Source organism: Ciconia boyciana, chromosome 1, assembly GCF_034638445.1.
Source record: "Ciconia boyciana chromosome 1, ASM3463844v1, whole genome shotgun sequence".
In the NCBI taxonomy this organism is placed as follows: domain Eukaryota; kingdom Metazoa; phylum Chordata; class Aves; order Ciconiiformes; family Ciconiidae; genus Ciconia; species Ciconia boyciana.
The window spans coordinates 50,599,187-50,613,808 of record NC_132934.1 but is presented as its reverse complement, the minus strand read 5'-3'; the positions used below and the strand labels follow the sequence as shown (position 1 = coordinate 50,613,808).

General features: G+C 44.9%; 1 protein-coding gene across 1 annotated transcript; it reads left to right on the top strand.

Moving 5' to 3' along the window:
• The first annotated feature begins 3,336 nt into the window (after positions 1-3,336).
• Positions 3,337-6,237, top strand: BTG1 (BTG anti-proliferation factor 1). Its single transcript, XM_072865177.1, has 2 exons — positions 3,337-3,751; positions 4,950-6,237. Exons 1-2 carry the CDS (start codon positions 3,604-3,606, stop codon positions 5,312-5,314), a joined length of 513 nt encoding a protein of 170 aa, XP_072721278.1. The 5' UTR covers positions 3,337-3,603; the 3' UTR covers positions 5,315-6,237.
• The last annotated feature ends 8,385 nt before the right edge of the window (positions 6,238-14,622 follow it).

The following is a 14,622-nucleotide window of genomic DNA, read 5'->3' as shown; positions in this document are numbered from 1 at the left end:
TCTTCAGCACCCTGCCGTTAAGGTATCAGTGAGTATCTTGCACTATTGACCAGGCAAACTGCCTCCTCTGTGTCTGGAGCTGCAGAGGCAGGAGTAGACAGCTGGGACCTGGCCAGACCAAGTAAGAACCACTTCATAGATCCCAAAATGTACAAGTGCCAAAGAGGTTCAGAGTAAAATAGTAGATCAGTGAAACGCACTGGCATACTGGCAGGAAGCTAAGGTATGGCCAGTTTCTCTGATGTTCTCCACTGAAGTCCTATCAAGGAAAGCCGACTTTCCCTGATCCCATGAGCTATATGCCAAAGTCTTCATCATCGCTAAGAGCCTGCATACTTTAAAGATGAGGATCTTCGGGAGCATTTCACAGGCAGGAAATGGCAGCAGCTCCTTTGCTATCCCACCATAGCACTGAGATGGAGGCAGACTTGCCTAGACTGGGAAAACAAGACAGTTCTCTGCGTCAGCAGCTCCTGTTACCCTGTTCCCTCCCACAGCTAGGGATGAGGTCCTGCTGGCAGGCATCTCGCAGAGCCTTGGCCTCAAAGTTACACTTGAACTGCCTTCTGGCTGCACAGTAAGAACACCGAGGTAGTTCATTCCTCACTAGTAGACTGGATCTGTATGCACAGCCATTTACCCTTCCCATAGACAAGATCCTCTTTATATATGCTGTAACTGTTTGGAAGCAATAGGAACTATCAAATCTTCTTGATTGCTAAAGCACTCTGAATTTATTGGCTTTGCAGGAGATTTGAGGGAAACCCTTTGATGGCCTAGCAAGCTTTTTAAAAAAAAAAGATTAAAAAAGTTTTTACATTTCGTCCCCTCTCACAGAGTGTGGCATGAGGTGCATGCTGCCACATTACGTTCTTAAAAGTACAGTTTAAGGGGGATGATTCAAATCTGAAGTGAACAGCCTTGCTGTCCATAACAGTTACTGCTGTAGCAAGCTGAGGAGAGCTTTTTAAATCTCATGCTTTGGGGTGCTACTACGTAAGACCACTTATCTACTTGGGAGTTCCTAAAACTCCTCCTGAGCATTTGATTCTGCCTGGAACTAAGTAGGAGATGAGAAACTGGCCCAGATAAAGCTCAGGTCCAAGCAAAGGTGGCAAACATTATACTCTTTTGTTGAAGTATCTCCAGTAGTTATTTTGGTGTAATTGCAATGCTCTGAGAATAACATCAATTTTGCACAAGTGAAATTTTCCAGTAGGATGATGGACCTTGTTGTGAAGGGGGAGAGAAGCATCTGCTGCTTCGAGGTTTGAAAGAGAACAGTAAATTCCAACCTATGAACAGAGCAGAAATGGCAGCTCTGGATATACCTCACATATGCTGTGGAAGCCCTGAGAAGAAAGGACGGCTGGCACCGCTGGAGCAGCAAAAGGAGGGGCCAGGTTGGCAGCTTCTCCCTTCTCACAGGACAGAGGAACAGCTCATGATCACGAATGTAATATTCAGAGGTTAGTGGGGGGAACGTAGATGAGACTGCTCTAAAACCCACACCAACATTTTTAGTATGCAGTAAAGCTGTGAGTTTAAGCTCTCAGGATTATCTTTTGAAGGTGTTTTGCAGATCTCCCTTGTGTACAAGGAGTCAAAGAGAGAGTCCCTTGAGGCTGAGAGTCTAAGACTGAATAGATCCTGAGTGCAGAGAAAAGACCAAAAGCACTATTCAAGTACATCTCTAACACCAGAGAAGCAAAAATGGTGTACTTTCATCTTTCATTCAAATTACTTCACACGTGTATTTTTATATATTTCATTACTTAATTATTTTTACTGAAAATCTTAGGATTTAATTGTGTGTTATTACTGTGCCTTTAGTGGCCCGATTTCTGATCTTTGACTGGAAGAACTTTACATGTAAATATCAGGCTGTATTTCATTTGCAGCTTTGCACAGGGGCAGGGCGTATACCCTAGGGGAAGAATGAGTTTTCTATCAAAGAAGCTACACTTTGTGTTTTTTTTTTAAAAAAAATGAATTCTACTGCTTCTTTCATCTCCCCTTTCATTTTGCAAAGAGGGAGACACACGGCACTGGGAGGCTTTACACTCTTTTTGGCCATTGCTAGCTGAGTAATATACATCAGTCCTCCTGTCCACCCAGGGTTTTTCCCCTTTCAAAGCAAGGGATAGAAAAGCTGGGATAATTGTACAGTCCCAAAGGAGAATATGCCGTTGAGCGGTGTGCATGAGGTGCGCGGAAGACTAAAAGTTGCATTTCTGGGGCGTCCTCAAAGAACCAGGGCTGAGGTTTGGCCAGGGGCCCGTGAAAAGACACTTCCCCCTGCTGACCAGCGCACCCTTCGCTTCGCTTGCGCCCATGGGCTCGGTGGCCCACCAGCTGCCTACAGGCAGGGCTTTCGCTCTGCGTGGAGGACCCTCCCTGGAGACCCCGATGTGAACGCGGTCTTAAGGCCATGGTAAACAAATGCGAGGACAAAGCCATGCTCGGGACCCCCGGGGTGCTGGGTACAGGAGCGGTCCCACTGGGACACCCCCGGGGCTCCGAGAGACGGCAAAAGGGGAAAAGCCACGTCACCCCCGTGGCTACGGGGATAAACAAATACCCATCTCTGAGCAGCCCTGCCGCAGCTGCCCGTACGTGGGGAGACATGTACGAGCATGCCCCGGCGCACGGACGAACCAGCCGCCGGCTGCCGAGCCGACGCGGGGCAAGGCGCTCCCAAAGAGCGAAGGGAGAAGTTCACCCGCCTGCGCGCTCCCGCTGCCCCCCCGCGCGCCCCCGCCGCTGACGTGGCTCTGCTCTCCCCAGATACAGCGCACGGCCGCCGCGCGCCGCCGTGCCCACGCGGCCGCGGAACATGGCAGCCTCACCCGGTTACGCACCCGCGCAGGCAGGCAGGGGGGGCGTAACTGGTCAGCTCCGCGCCGCGCACCCCCACGCTGCCCACGCCGGCGCGCGGACGGCGGGCGAGACCTGCGCGGGGATGCACCGCGCGGGGATGCACCGCACGGGCGCCCTCCCCGCTCCCTTCCGCGCCGCGCAGCGCAGCGCTGCCGCTGCCCACGCAGCTCCCCGGGCGGGAACCCCCTCCCGCCCCCGCAGCGCGGGCGCGCGCCCCCCCCCCGCGCACACGGAGGCACTTGCGCGGCGCGCAGCCCCTTGCCCCCAGTCCCGCGCGTCCCCGCGCAGCTCCGCGCGCCCCGGCTCTATTTGTTTACAATCGATTACGTCACCCCCCCGTTCGCCGGCCCCGCCCCGCCGCCTGCCGTCACAATGGTGCGATCGCTCGATTGGCGGCGACGCGCCCCCGGCGCCCTGACGCCACTTCCGCCCGTCGGCGGCTATATGAGGCGGCGGCCGGTGGGCAGCTCCCTTCGCCCCTCGCAGCAGGAGATGCGGGGTGCGCTGCCGCGGCCGCCGCTGCTGCCGCCGCCCCCCTGCCGCAGGAAGAGGAGGCGGAGGCTGCCGCCCCCGGGATGTGATCTGGGCTCCGCCGCCCGCTCCTCTCCCAGTTAGAGCCGCGCCGCCCCCGCGCCCGTCCCGCTCCGCGCCGCTCGCCCCGCGCCCCGTCCCGTCCCAGCGCCGGCCGCCCCGGAGAGCTGGCTGCCGCCCGCCGCCGCCTCCATGCATCCCGCCCTGTACACCCGGGCCAGCATGATACGCGAGATCGCCGCGGCCGTGGGCTTCATCTCCAAGTTCCTGCGGACCAAGGGGCTGATGAACGAGCGGCAGCTGCAGACCTTCAGCCAGAGCCTGCAGGAGCTGCTGGCAGGTGAGGGCGGCGCGGGCGCGGCGGGAGCCGCTCCCCCCCTCCGGCCCGGGGAGCCGCGCTGCGCCTTCCGCCGCGGGGCCGCCTGCCCGGGCCGGCGGGGGAGCGGGCGGCACCTCCGGCCGCGGCAGCGCCGCGCCCCGCGGGCAGCCGGAGGGGGGGGAAGGGGGAGAGCGGCCTCTCCGAGGGGCCGGAGCCGCCGCGGGGGCAGGTGTGGGGGTGAGCGGGGCTCCGCGGCCGTGGCTCGCCCCTTCGGGGACCCCCCGTGCCGAGCTGGGGGCGGCGGGAGCGGGCTGTAAACAAAAGGGGCTCGGGCGTCGCGCAGGCAGCCCCCCCTTGGCTCCCGAGACAAAGCTTTCGGAGCAGCCCGGACTTGGGCTCTGCTCCAAGGGCTCAAACCGCCCGGTTTCCAGAAGGAAAAAAAAAAAGCTGCGAAGTTGCTTTTTTGTCAAGTAAAATTCAGCGGGGTACGATGAGTCTCAGTTCCCCTTTCTTCTGGAAACGTCTTGTAGCCGCCCGAGAACCCCGGTTAGGATCAAATACGGAGGGTTTCTTCGCTGCCCTGTGGGTTTTGTAATCCCGAGCCTGTGTCCCAGTGTGCTCGATAGAGGCCACAGGTAGCCTCAGACCGATAGGGTTTTGGGTGGGATAAAACTCCTAAGGTAAGTGAAGTCATTGGTATCTCGCCCTGGAAAACAGGCTGGGAAGAACAGTGGTGAAATACAGCTTGAGTCAGTCGGTAAATGCTGCCCAGCTCCTTCCCTAGTTATTTTTGGGTGCTCTTAGAATGTGAGGAACTAAGCATGGGGGTGATCTCAAGAGGATGCTGAAAAGGTGCTTTTTTCCTTCTTGGTTTGTGGAGTTTGGAAGCCCTTGTGTTTTTCTGTTGTCTATGTAATCACTTTTTTAACATTTGTTTCCATGAGTGCCAGGCAGTTGCATTTGACCCTTTCAGATGGCAAACGTTGTTCTCTGTCTATGGTAGCATGAAACAGTAACTTTGTACATGAGTACTTTCCAAGGGACACTGTGCTTATGTAAATAATCAGCAAAAATAAAGGCTATAATGATTTTTCAGGTCACTTATTCTAGAACAAGTGTCTCAACATCTTGAGGTGTGAAATTTGCGAGAGAACAATGTTCACTGTGTGTCTTTTTGAATACAGAATTAAGGAGGATAATCTCTTTTTTTATTTTATAGAACATTATAAACACCACTGGTTCCCAGAAAAGCCATGCAAGGGATCAGGTTACCGATGTATCCGGATCAACCATAAAATGGATCCTCTCATTGGACAGGCAGCACAGCGGATTGGATTGAGCAGTCAGGAACTGTTCCAGCTTCTTCCAAGCGAACTCACTCTATGGGTTGACCCGTATGAAGTGTCCTATCGTATTGGAGAGGATGGCTCAATCTGTGTGCTGTATGAAGCTGCACCAGCAGGAGGTAGCCAAAATAACACCAACATGCAAATGGTAGACAGCAGAATAAGCTGTAAGGAGGAACTTCTCTTGGGCAGAACTAGCCCTTCCAAAAGCTACAATATGATGACTGTATCAGGTTAAGATATAGTCTGTGGATGGATCACCTTAAAATGGATGGATAAATTTGGTTTTTACTTTGGGTGGGCACCTCTGGGGATGGATTATGGAATTTAAACCATGTCACAGCTGTGAAGATCTGGCACACGTTAGAGTGGTATACTTTAAAGTGACAGTGCCATAGTTTGGACAGTACCTTTCAGTGATTTAATAGCCTGTGAGTCAAAATGATTGCAACTTGCTAGGGAGTGAAGAAGATCTAGGAAGGGTCAGTTTCTCCAAGACATCTTACTTAATTTCTACACCAATTTTCAACCCCAATCTGTATTTATAAAGTGATTCTCTGCAGTAGGTCGTGCAGAGTAAATTTGCACTATTACATTTATTAATTGTTAGCATTTTTGGCAGCTCAGTAACAAGACTTATTGTTATGAACATGTTAGTACTGGAAATTTTATTTTTCAGACTTTTACCTAGCACTTACAAATATGTATAAATGTACATAAGATAAACTAGTAAGTATGACCTGGGGAAATGGTCAGATCTTTACATTGGCCTCAAAAGTAGCAAGTGATCAGAATCTGCCATGGCAACAGGCTTTAAAAAGACCATATAAAGACACTGTCTGAACTGTGGTGTTAGCACCAGCCAGCTATCTGTACATTTGCTAGCTTGTAGTTTTCTAAGACTGAGTAAACTTCTTATTTTTAGAAAGTGGAGGTCTGGTTTGTAATTTCCTTGTTCTTAATTGGGTAAAAGTCTTTTCCACAAACCACCATCTATTTTGTGAACTTTGTTAGTCATCTTTTATTTGGTAAATTATGAACTGGTGTAAATTTGTACAGTTCATGTATATTGATTGTGGCAAAGTTGTACAGATTTCTATATTTTGGATGAGAAATTTTTCTTCTCTCTATAATAAATTGTTTCCTATCTTGGCATTTTAATTAATCTCTTGTCGTGATTACATAGGATCAGTTAAACTATTTTTTGTCTCACAGTAGAAATGAAATAGGTACTATGAAGGCTTAAGAACCTCAATGGCACCCTGATGCTAGGGAACACTTGGTGCAGACATGGATTAATGAAGACCTCGTATATAAATGCGTGGGAAGTTCAGGGAAACACAATGATGTACATGTCACTTTAAACCTTTTAAAATCAGTCAATGTGGAAATAACTCCAGGGCCAATAATTCCAGGATATGAGGAAAAGGTACAGAAATAACATCCACCAAAGATGACTTGAATAAATCCAGAGGATTAAAGTTTACTTGGCTTCCTGATGAAGGATATAGCAAACCTAAATGTCCATTTTGACCTACTTGCTCACAAGTTCTCAGTTCTTCCCTGATGGATTCCCTGCTCAATAAGAGTTTCTGGGACAAGTGTCCCGTAGCCTTAAGAGCAGGTTAACCACTCTACAGAAAGGTTGCTCGCCTTTTGCTTTCTTCAGATGCAAGACTTTCACTTTAGAAATCATTAAGATGGGATTCAACAAAAGGTATGTAGATCTTTTTTCCCAAACTTAAAAGGTTGGTTGAGGCGAAGTGAGAAGCCCATACTTAAATGTGTATTCAAAGTTAATGAATGATGTGGAGATGTGATTCACTTAAGCACCACACTAATGTCATTTGTATACAGCACAGTGGTTAGTTACACTTGAGAGAAATTCCTTACTACTTTATTTACACTTGTTAAAGTGCTGGAGTAAAATTCAAGAATTTTCTGTTCCTTATCTCCTGTGTACTTTGTTCTGTGAGTGTTTAATAAAGGGCCTACCCAACTTGGTCACTTCAGTTATGAGAACTGTTGTTGCCCTGAAGAAAAAGAAAACAATCATTACTTGCCAACTAAACTTGCTAGCTATGGATAGACCTGAGCTTCAGACTTGCCATGCATTGTGGCAGCTCCTGCTCAACTATGAGCCTTTACTATGTGGTGATAGTAATGTGTTGTAACTCCACTTCGAATCTTTGTCTTCTGATCTGTAATATAGCTGATTATATATAAGCAAAACATAAGACTGTCTAGCTTTTTTTTACTAATTTCTTTCCCACTGTTTTTGAAAGTTCAGCTTTACAGATACGATTTTTACCATGATCTGCATATATATGCCAACATTCAGCAGTTTATTGTTAGGGCTCCTCCAGTACTATGACTTTCTGGCATAGACTGGTGGAAGCATAAGTGCTCCTGAAGCAGTGAACTTTAAAGAGCTTACTCAGTATCTGGATCTGGCAATAACAGATCTATTACCAAAGCTTCAGAATAAGCTTGCTTTAAAGTACAGGTGTTACTCATGCATAGAGCCAAAGTTTAGGTTCACACCTTGATACCTTAAAAATTCTACTACTTTTAAGATGATGCTTTCAAGTTAAGCCTGTAAGCAAGAGATTGATTCAAGCAACAGGAGTCCTCAAAGACATTTCTGTTGTGTTACATGTCTGCAGACAGCATAAGTATATCCAAATAGAAAGAAAAACATTGAACTTGGCTTCCTGTAAAGCTATATTAAACTTTCACGAAGCTTGCTGCTGACTGAGCTGTGGTTGGTATATCGTGGTGCTGCCTGCAGTCTTTTCTGCTGCACAGTAACAGCATCAGAAAGGGTAGCTGTGTAGTTGGTCTCTGACATGAGCTATGCAAATCATGAAAGCATCAGCTGTTGGTACTTTCTTTTTGATAAGTTAAGTATAGCTTTGTGAGGTAGCAAGTATTCCATCTGCGAGGCTGGCATGTGACACTGAACCAAGAATGAGCGTGCTCCCTTAGATGGTTAACATTTTAGTCCTTTTACGGTAGGGTGCTTTCATTCATGGCATAATTTTTAACTGCAGCTGTAACTAGTAATTGGTACAACCTGTGTCCTCAGAGTTGTTGGGATTTCTTCCAGCTGGAGTTTAAATACACCCCAATGTGCACACAATGTGCCCTTGTCTGATTTTGAAAGTACTTAGCATAGTGTGGCAGCAGGGCACAGGAAGGACTCCTGAGAGAAATGGAGTATGTCTGTAAGAGGAGGCTGTTGCCAATCAAACGTTTTAGTGCAGGTAGAACAAACAGTGCGCTAAGCTAAATGCTTGTCACTTTTGAATTTCATTTAAGGTGCCATTATGAAACCAGCAAGGCTCTTATTTTAACACAAATATTAGAGATGAGAGAGCACATTCAAGACCTTCTTGCCCAGTGCATGTTAGTTAAATTAGTTGGACTTTCCTTGTGAAGCACTGAATAATCCTGTTGTTCTGTTGGTGTTCTGAGGGCAGGCTGAGCTGTACGCAGCTTTAATGTGACAGCTCTTCTTAGGCTCATGGACCAGTCTGCTGAGACTTGTTGACAATTCAGTGAGTTTCTTTATAAAGTGTACAGTTGCCTTCTAGTTTATGCCAGGTGAGCAAATGTTTCTTTTTCTCACAGCATGTTTGCCCACTGTGCTATGTGTGGTATCGGATCCTATGCACTCGAGTTTACTTTTGTACTTCATGTTTGATCACAATGCTCCTATAGAGAGTTGTATTTTATGTATCCTGTAAGAATCTCTGTTCTTCTGTTCTCTTTGCAGTTGGGTGGTTTTTTTTCACAGCTTATTCTGGAGATGTACATCTGGCTTAAGCAGTCATTTGGACCATGATCTTTTTCCTCCTGTAGATCTCAGGGTCATTCTTAGGTCTAAGAATGGGACCCGATAGAGATGTGAGGGCTTTCATTCAATTACAAATAATGCTGATTTTAGTTTTCTACTTTTCTGCTGACTCTGCGAAGATTTTCTGGTAGATCTGTATGACAGGCCTCATCGTGCCATGGGATTTTCTTATTATTGATTTGTTCTATCCGTCTACGTGAGAATTTGGAAATAACCTATGTGAGGCACTCTTCTGATGTGAAAATACCATCAGCAGCTTCTACTTTTGTTGTCTCTCGTGTTGAATCAGTTCATAGGATAAAAAAAGTCTCTCCTATTCATCTCTAAAAAGAGTCTTCTTGGATCAGAAGATCAAGTTGTGCTGTCTAGTATCATAGCTAGCGATGACAATTCTGAAGGCTAAATATTGTTAAGCCTGTATGCTCTTGACTGCCTTCAATTTAAATAGGTAAAAGAGTAGCTTGAGAGATGATTTAGGAGCAGGGGGAACTGTACTGCAGCAGCAGGACCTTACAAAACAGTTTACTGATGTGCAAACCATAAAGAATCCAGTTAATGCTCCTGAGTGGTTGGTTCGTGCTGATGCTTGTAAACATTTCTGTCACCAAATTAAGCAGATGTCACTGAACATGAACACTAAATCCGCATAAGGTGTCCTTCTAATTAACCTTGCTTACTTATGCTGGGAGAATATGATCTCTTGTTGTGCAGGTTAGCAATGAATAAAATGAAGAGCATGGCTGCTTTTCTTTTGTGTATCTATGTAAAGCTTATTTCTGAATTTCCATAAATCAAGTAGCACTCTACATTTTCCAAAGTTTCCTCTACTTGATGCCATAATTTTTAGGGAAAATTGTTTATATTGGCAAAAGCTGCCACTTGACTGAAGAACATTAAAGCTGTTTTTAGTTTAAAGAGTGAAACATGTATAGACTGGAGATAAATAGCTCTCCTAAAAAGGAATATATTTACACATTCTTGGTGTAATAGCAGAGGTTATTTTTACATGTTTCAGATTTACATTCCAATGTGGCATAAAGTGAACATTGTGAAGCAGGATGTTAATTCAGTGGCTTTCAAGGGTTGGTAGAGCAAGCTGGGCTTAGACAGTAAATGCTGTATTAATGGTTAGCAGTGACAATTTCATCAACATAGGAATTGCAGGGTATAATTAACATCAGTTGCTTTGACACTATGCTCTTAATGTATGGTTTCAACCTTTCTTTCAGTAGCAGTTGGAGAATGCACTGTGACAAATTATTGCTGATACAAAGTAGGTCAACAGTAAAATGGCTGACTTACCATAAATGAACAGATCTAAATTATTGTAACTTAATGTCCAGTGGAATTTTCTTAGGGGCTAAGTCTTCTGTGCCCTTGTGTTTCTCAAGCATGAACCTTGTATACAGCTTTTCCTAACTCCTTATTTCCTAACCATTTGATATTTTTGTCTAAACAAGAAGAACATTTCCTCCCAGCTGCTGGGAAGAAATCCACACGAGCAGTAACACTGCATGCGTGACAGCACATATTTGCCTTTGTAGTATTGCAATTCTGTGACTGCAAAGCTGGCAAGGAGAAATGACTCGCAACTAAGGAAAACAAGTAAAATGCCGCATCTTCAAGTTTTGAGGTTTTCTCCACTGAAGGTGATCCATGACAACACATGAGGAAGGGAAATAGGACTGGATGAAAAAAATCTCAGGCTGAGGGAATGTCAAGTACGTTTTTGCAGAGGGAATTATTTTTACCTCGTGATTGCTGTGGTCAGTCGTTCAGCATCTCATCACGGCTTGCAACAACCTTTTAAAGTTTTCTTGAGAGGTGTAGCTTTATTGGATGCTTTTACCTCTTCGATGTCAGGAAATGACCTCTAGCTTTGCAGTTTCTCTGGGGCATTGTAAAATCCAGCGTGATTGTTTTATATGCTGATTATATAACTGAATAAAATGATAAACAAATGAATCTGTTAGCACTGTAAGAACTCAAGGGAGGAGAACTTCAGCGTTCTTGGAGCAGCCTTGAATATGTGCAAGGAGCAGCAGTGTCTGAAATGCCCAATGACAGGGGCAGGGCTGGGGATGCTGCCCAGCTTTCATGGTTGGGTTCCAGACAGCAACGCTTACCTAAAGAGCTATAACGTGGAGCTAAGGCTTGGGTACAGCTTCTAACTCCAAGATCAGCCTAAAGACAGATTTCTAGTATCAATAGTATCATCTGCTGACATTGGCTGCAATTAAGAAATTCCAACAGTGTGCCCTTGCTGTTCTGTGTTCTATAAAATTCAATTATCACTGCTTTTTGTAACCTAAGAACATGTAATAATTGGTGTCTTTGGAGTTCTGCTGGCCACAGGTTAATTAACGAGTTCTTGTACTTTAAGAAGAATATTGAAAGACAGCATTCCTTCCATGCATTGAACTTTAAACCAAGTTGTATTTGGATGGCACATATGTAGATTTCTTGTATAAATATATATACACACATATTTAATTATTAGAGCCTTTTTCAGTGGGTCATCCTGAAGTCCCTGCTTGCTGTGATTTAATTCACAGGTCACTGCAGGTGTTCTGAAGATTGTAAATTCACATAGGTGGGGGAAAATTATCCTCCTTATTCAGTTTTTATGCCTTAATACGTTGGTATTAACAGGAACATGTACTCCTATTTTTCTCTTTCAATTTTCTGAATGTGAATTTGCAGCTTGACTCAATTTGCTACTCAGTTGAGCAGTTTTTCAAGATTTTCTGTAGAGTTTTAAAGCAAATCTTAGTTGTCTAAAGGAATGTTTGCGACATTTTAATCAATTTAATACCAGGCTGAAATGAAATAAAACCAAGATACTTTTAGAATCTTAATTGTATATTCATGCTAATACTTTGTAACGCAGGAGAGAGATTTCTCTGGTTTCTGGTAAGCAGTTGTCTGAACAACCAGCAAAAGGTCCATTTCGGTTGACCCTAGCACCCTTCCCTAGATGGGTGCATCAGAACAGTTGCTTCTGTCTGGTAACATTCAAATGCTATAGTGTGTAAATTAGAAATTTGTTTACAAGCGTGAAAGGCTCTATATCATAACTGCAAAATAAAATCAAGCTGCCCCATGTGGTACACCTAATGCTATTAAGTTTTACTAGTGATGTTAACCAACCTTTGCAATTCCACCTCTAAATTTAGCTTGTATTATTATAATCTCTTCTTTAACCCCTAACTGCTTGCTTCCTTTGTCTAAATCGTCTATCAGCCTATCGTCTAACTCCCCACCTTGCAGTCAGCATAAGGTTGTTCTGTTTGTAGGCTTCAGATCGGTAGGGAAAAAATAAGGCAGTGGAAATGGCAGTATCAGTCTGAATCACGATGACATTAAAGCAAATGGTAAACTTAGTTCCATGTTTGTAAAGGATCTGTTTCTGTGTGATGAAGGTACCAGACTAAATTTTGATATTTATCATCCTTTATTTGTTGTCTGGATATATTTAACAGGGGTGAGGCTTTTGTAATATAACTGAGAAGAACCATGTTGCAAATATGTAAGTACTGTTCAGAAGGACAGCTGAACAAAAATATATCTGCTTGATTGTTTATCCAAATGTTCCTGTGACTATCTTCAAAGCTTGCTGCTTGCAGAATTGACAAGTCCTGCATCATGAACAGCAGAACACTGACTCTGAATACTGAAAGTGATAGTTTCCACAATTATTCAGTTGAAAAATATGTGCACGTCATTCAAATTTGAAATCACTGTTTGTAGAGTTACTGAAGTTGAAGTTAATTCCAAGCCAAGCTGACGTGTACAAAATGTCTCCTGAATTATCAAACTGATGTAACCCCATGACTAATTCTGCAGTACAAATATGTTGATTTCCTTTTCTTGCCCCTTCTTGGTGCATCCTCCTATCTACAGGAGCATCCCTTCGTAAGCAATTTACAATCAATAAAAGGAAGATTCAAGTTCCAATGTGATCTGCACTCTTAAAATCTAAGACCCCAGCCTTTGCACATTCCTAATGTTACCGTTACGAGGACCATGAAGCCTTTTGACTTCTTCATGTGAATACGTCATATGTCCCTCAGTATTTTATGAGATCAAGTATGTGTCAAAAGCTTTCTCAGTGAAGCAGAAATGTGTTGTTTATTATTTCCATAGGCACTGGAAGGCACATTAAGATCTTTATTATTGACTGAAAAGAAACTTTCCTCTTTATTACTGTAGAATAGAGGTAGTGAATAGGCTGAAAAGAGAATGCTGCACACCTACTGCATCATGATCTCATTCTCAACATGATTGCCTCGGTGCTTGCCAGTTCCAATGTTCATGAGTCACACTCCAGTATGTGATTTGCTTAAAAGCAATAAATGTCAGCACTTTTATTTACAATCCACCTTTGAAGATTTGGAAGTCATAACTTCAACACATTTTTCCTATGACTGTGAAGGCTAGGAACTAGCTTTACCTTTTTCTTTTAAATGAAAGATGAAAGCTTTGACTGATGTATTGCTAGGTCTGACCTAGCTGCAGTGGGTTAAGATGTGTAACTATCCAAACCCACTCCTTCCTCCACTTTGCCAGAAATTACCATCCTGGTAGGTGGGGCGGCAGAAACGGCTCTTCTGATTCTTGCTCAAAATTAGCTAGAGTTGTTTAGGTTGGTAGATTTGTGTCATGTCAGACCGCAATGCCCGAGACGCAGTGGGTGCTGCTGTCACATCTGCCGGGGAGCTGGCAGGCTCTGGCAGACGGCTGGCGGTGCTGGAGATGCGGTGAGCTCAAGGTCTGTATGCGGGAGCCCTGCGGACTGCTGTTGTCACCTGGCTGCGAGAGCTGGGATGTGCGAAGCAAACACCCTCATGCTGAAATTGGGGGAAGGGGTCATGTCTGAGCTGTGAGGGAGGGAAGGGAGTGGAGAGAGCAAAAGACCAGACAAATAACCCATATGGTGAGTCAGTGGGAAAGAACTGAATGTAATTCCAGCCTAATAATGACTCATAGTCCCGTTGTTTATAGTTCTTGAGAGAGTGTCTGATCACATGGGCTGTAAAGTATGCATTTATATGCTGTCCTGGAGGACAAACGAGGGAATTTACAGGTGGAAAAAACCCACCAAGCTTTTAATTTTATCTTACCTCTTTCTTGTGTATATTTGAAATTTTCCATTTATTCTGAATCTCGTTGCCCCAGCTCCTGTGCTAGTAAGCCTGACAAATTTGGTTTGTGAACTAAGCGTCCTTGCTAGAAACCTTACCAAGCATTGTACAGGTGCTTTTAAGACACCTACAGGAACGTGGGGCACCGCTCTGCAGTGTTCATGTTACGTGCTTTAGGTAGCACGGCAGCGGTACTTTGGGAAACTGACTTTGCACATTCACAATTCAGTGGATAATCCTATCCTTCATCTTCGTGGTCCTTAAGTTTGGCATGTGTTCGACTGCATTCACTGTTACTATATATTGCTCGAGTCCAAGATAAAGGGCAGTGCTGATTTGCTGGAATTAGGTTCTCAAGTGATTATTTTCTCTGCAGCCTGCTTTCCAGATGTAGCTGTAGGCAGTGTGGATCCAGCCTGGGCTGCAGATAACATAAGGTCAGCGGCCAGGGGAACTGCAGTGGTGTAGAATGCAGTTATTCTATCGGTGGTGGTGGGGGGGGTGTAATGTAAAATGCAAAAAGGCCTTTTTGGCTAATGATTT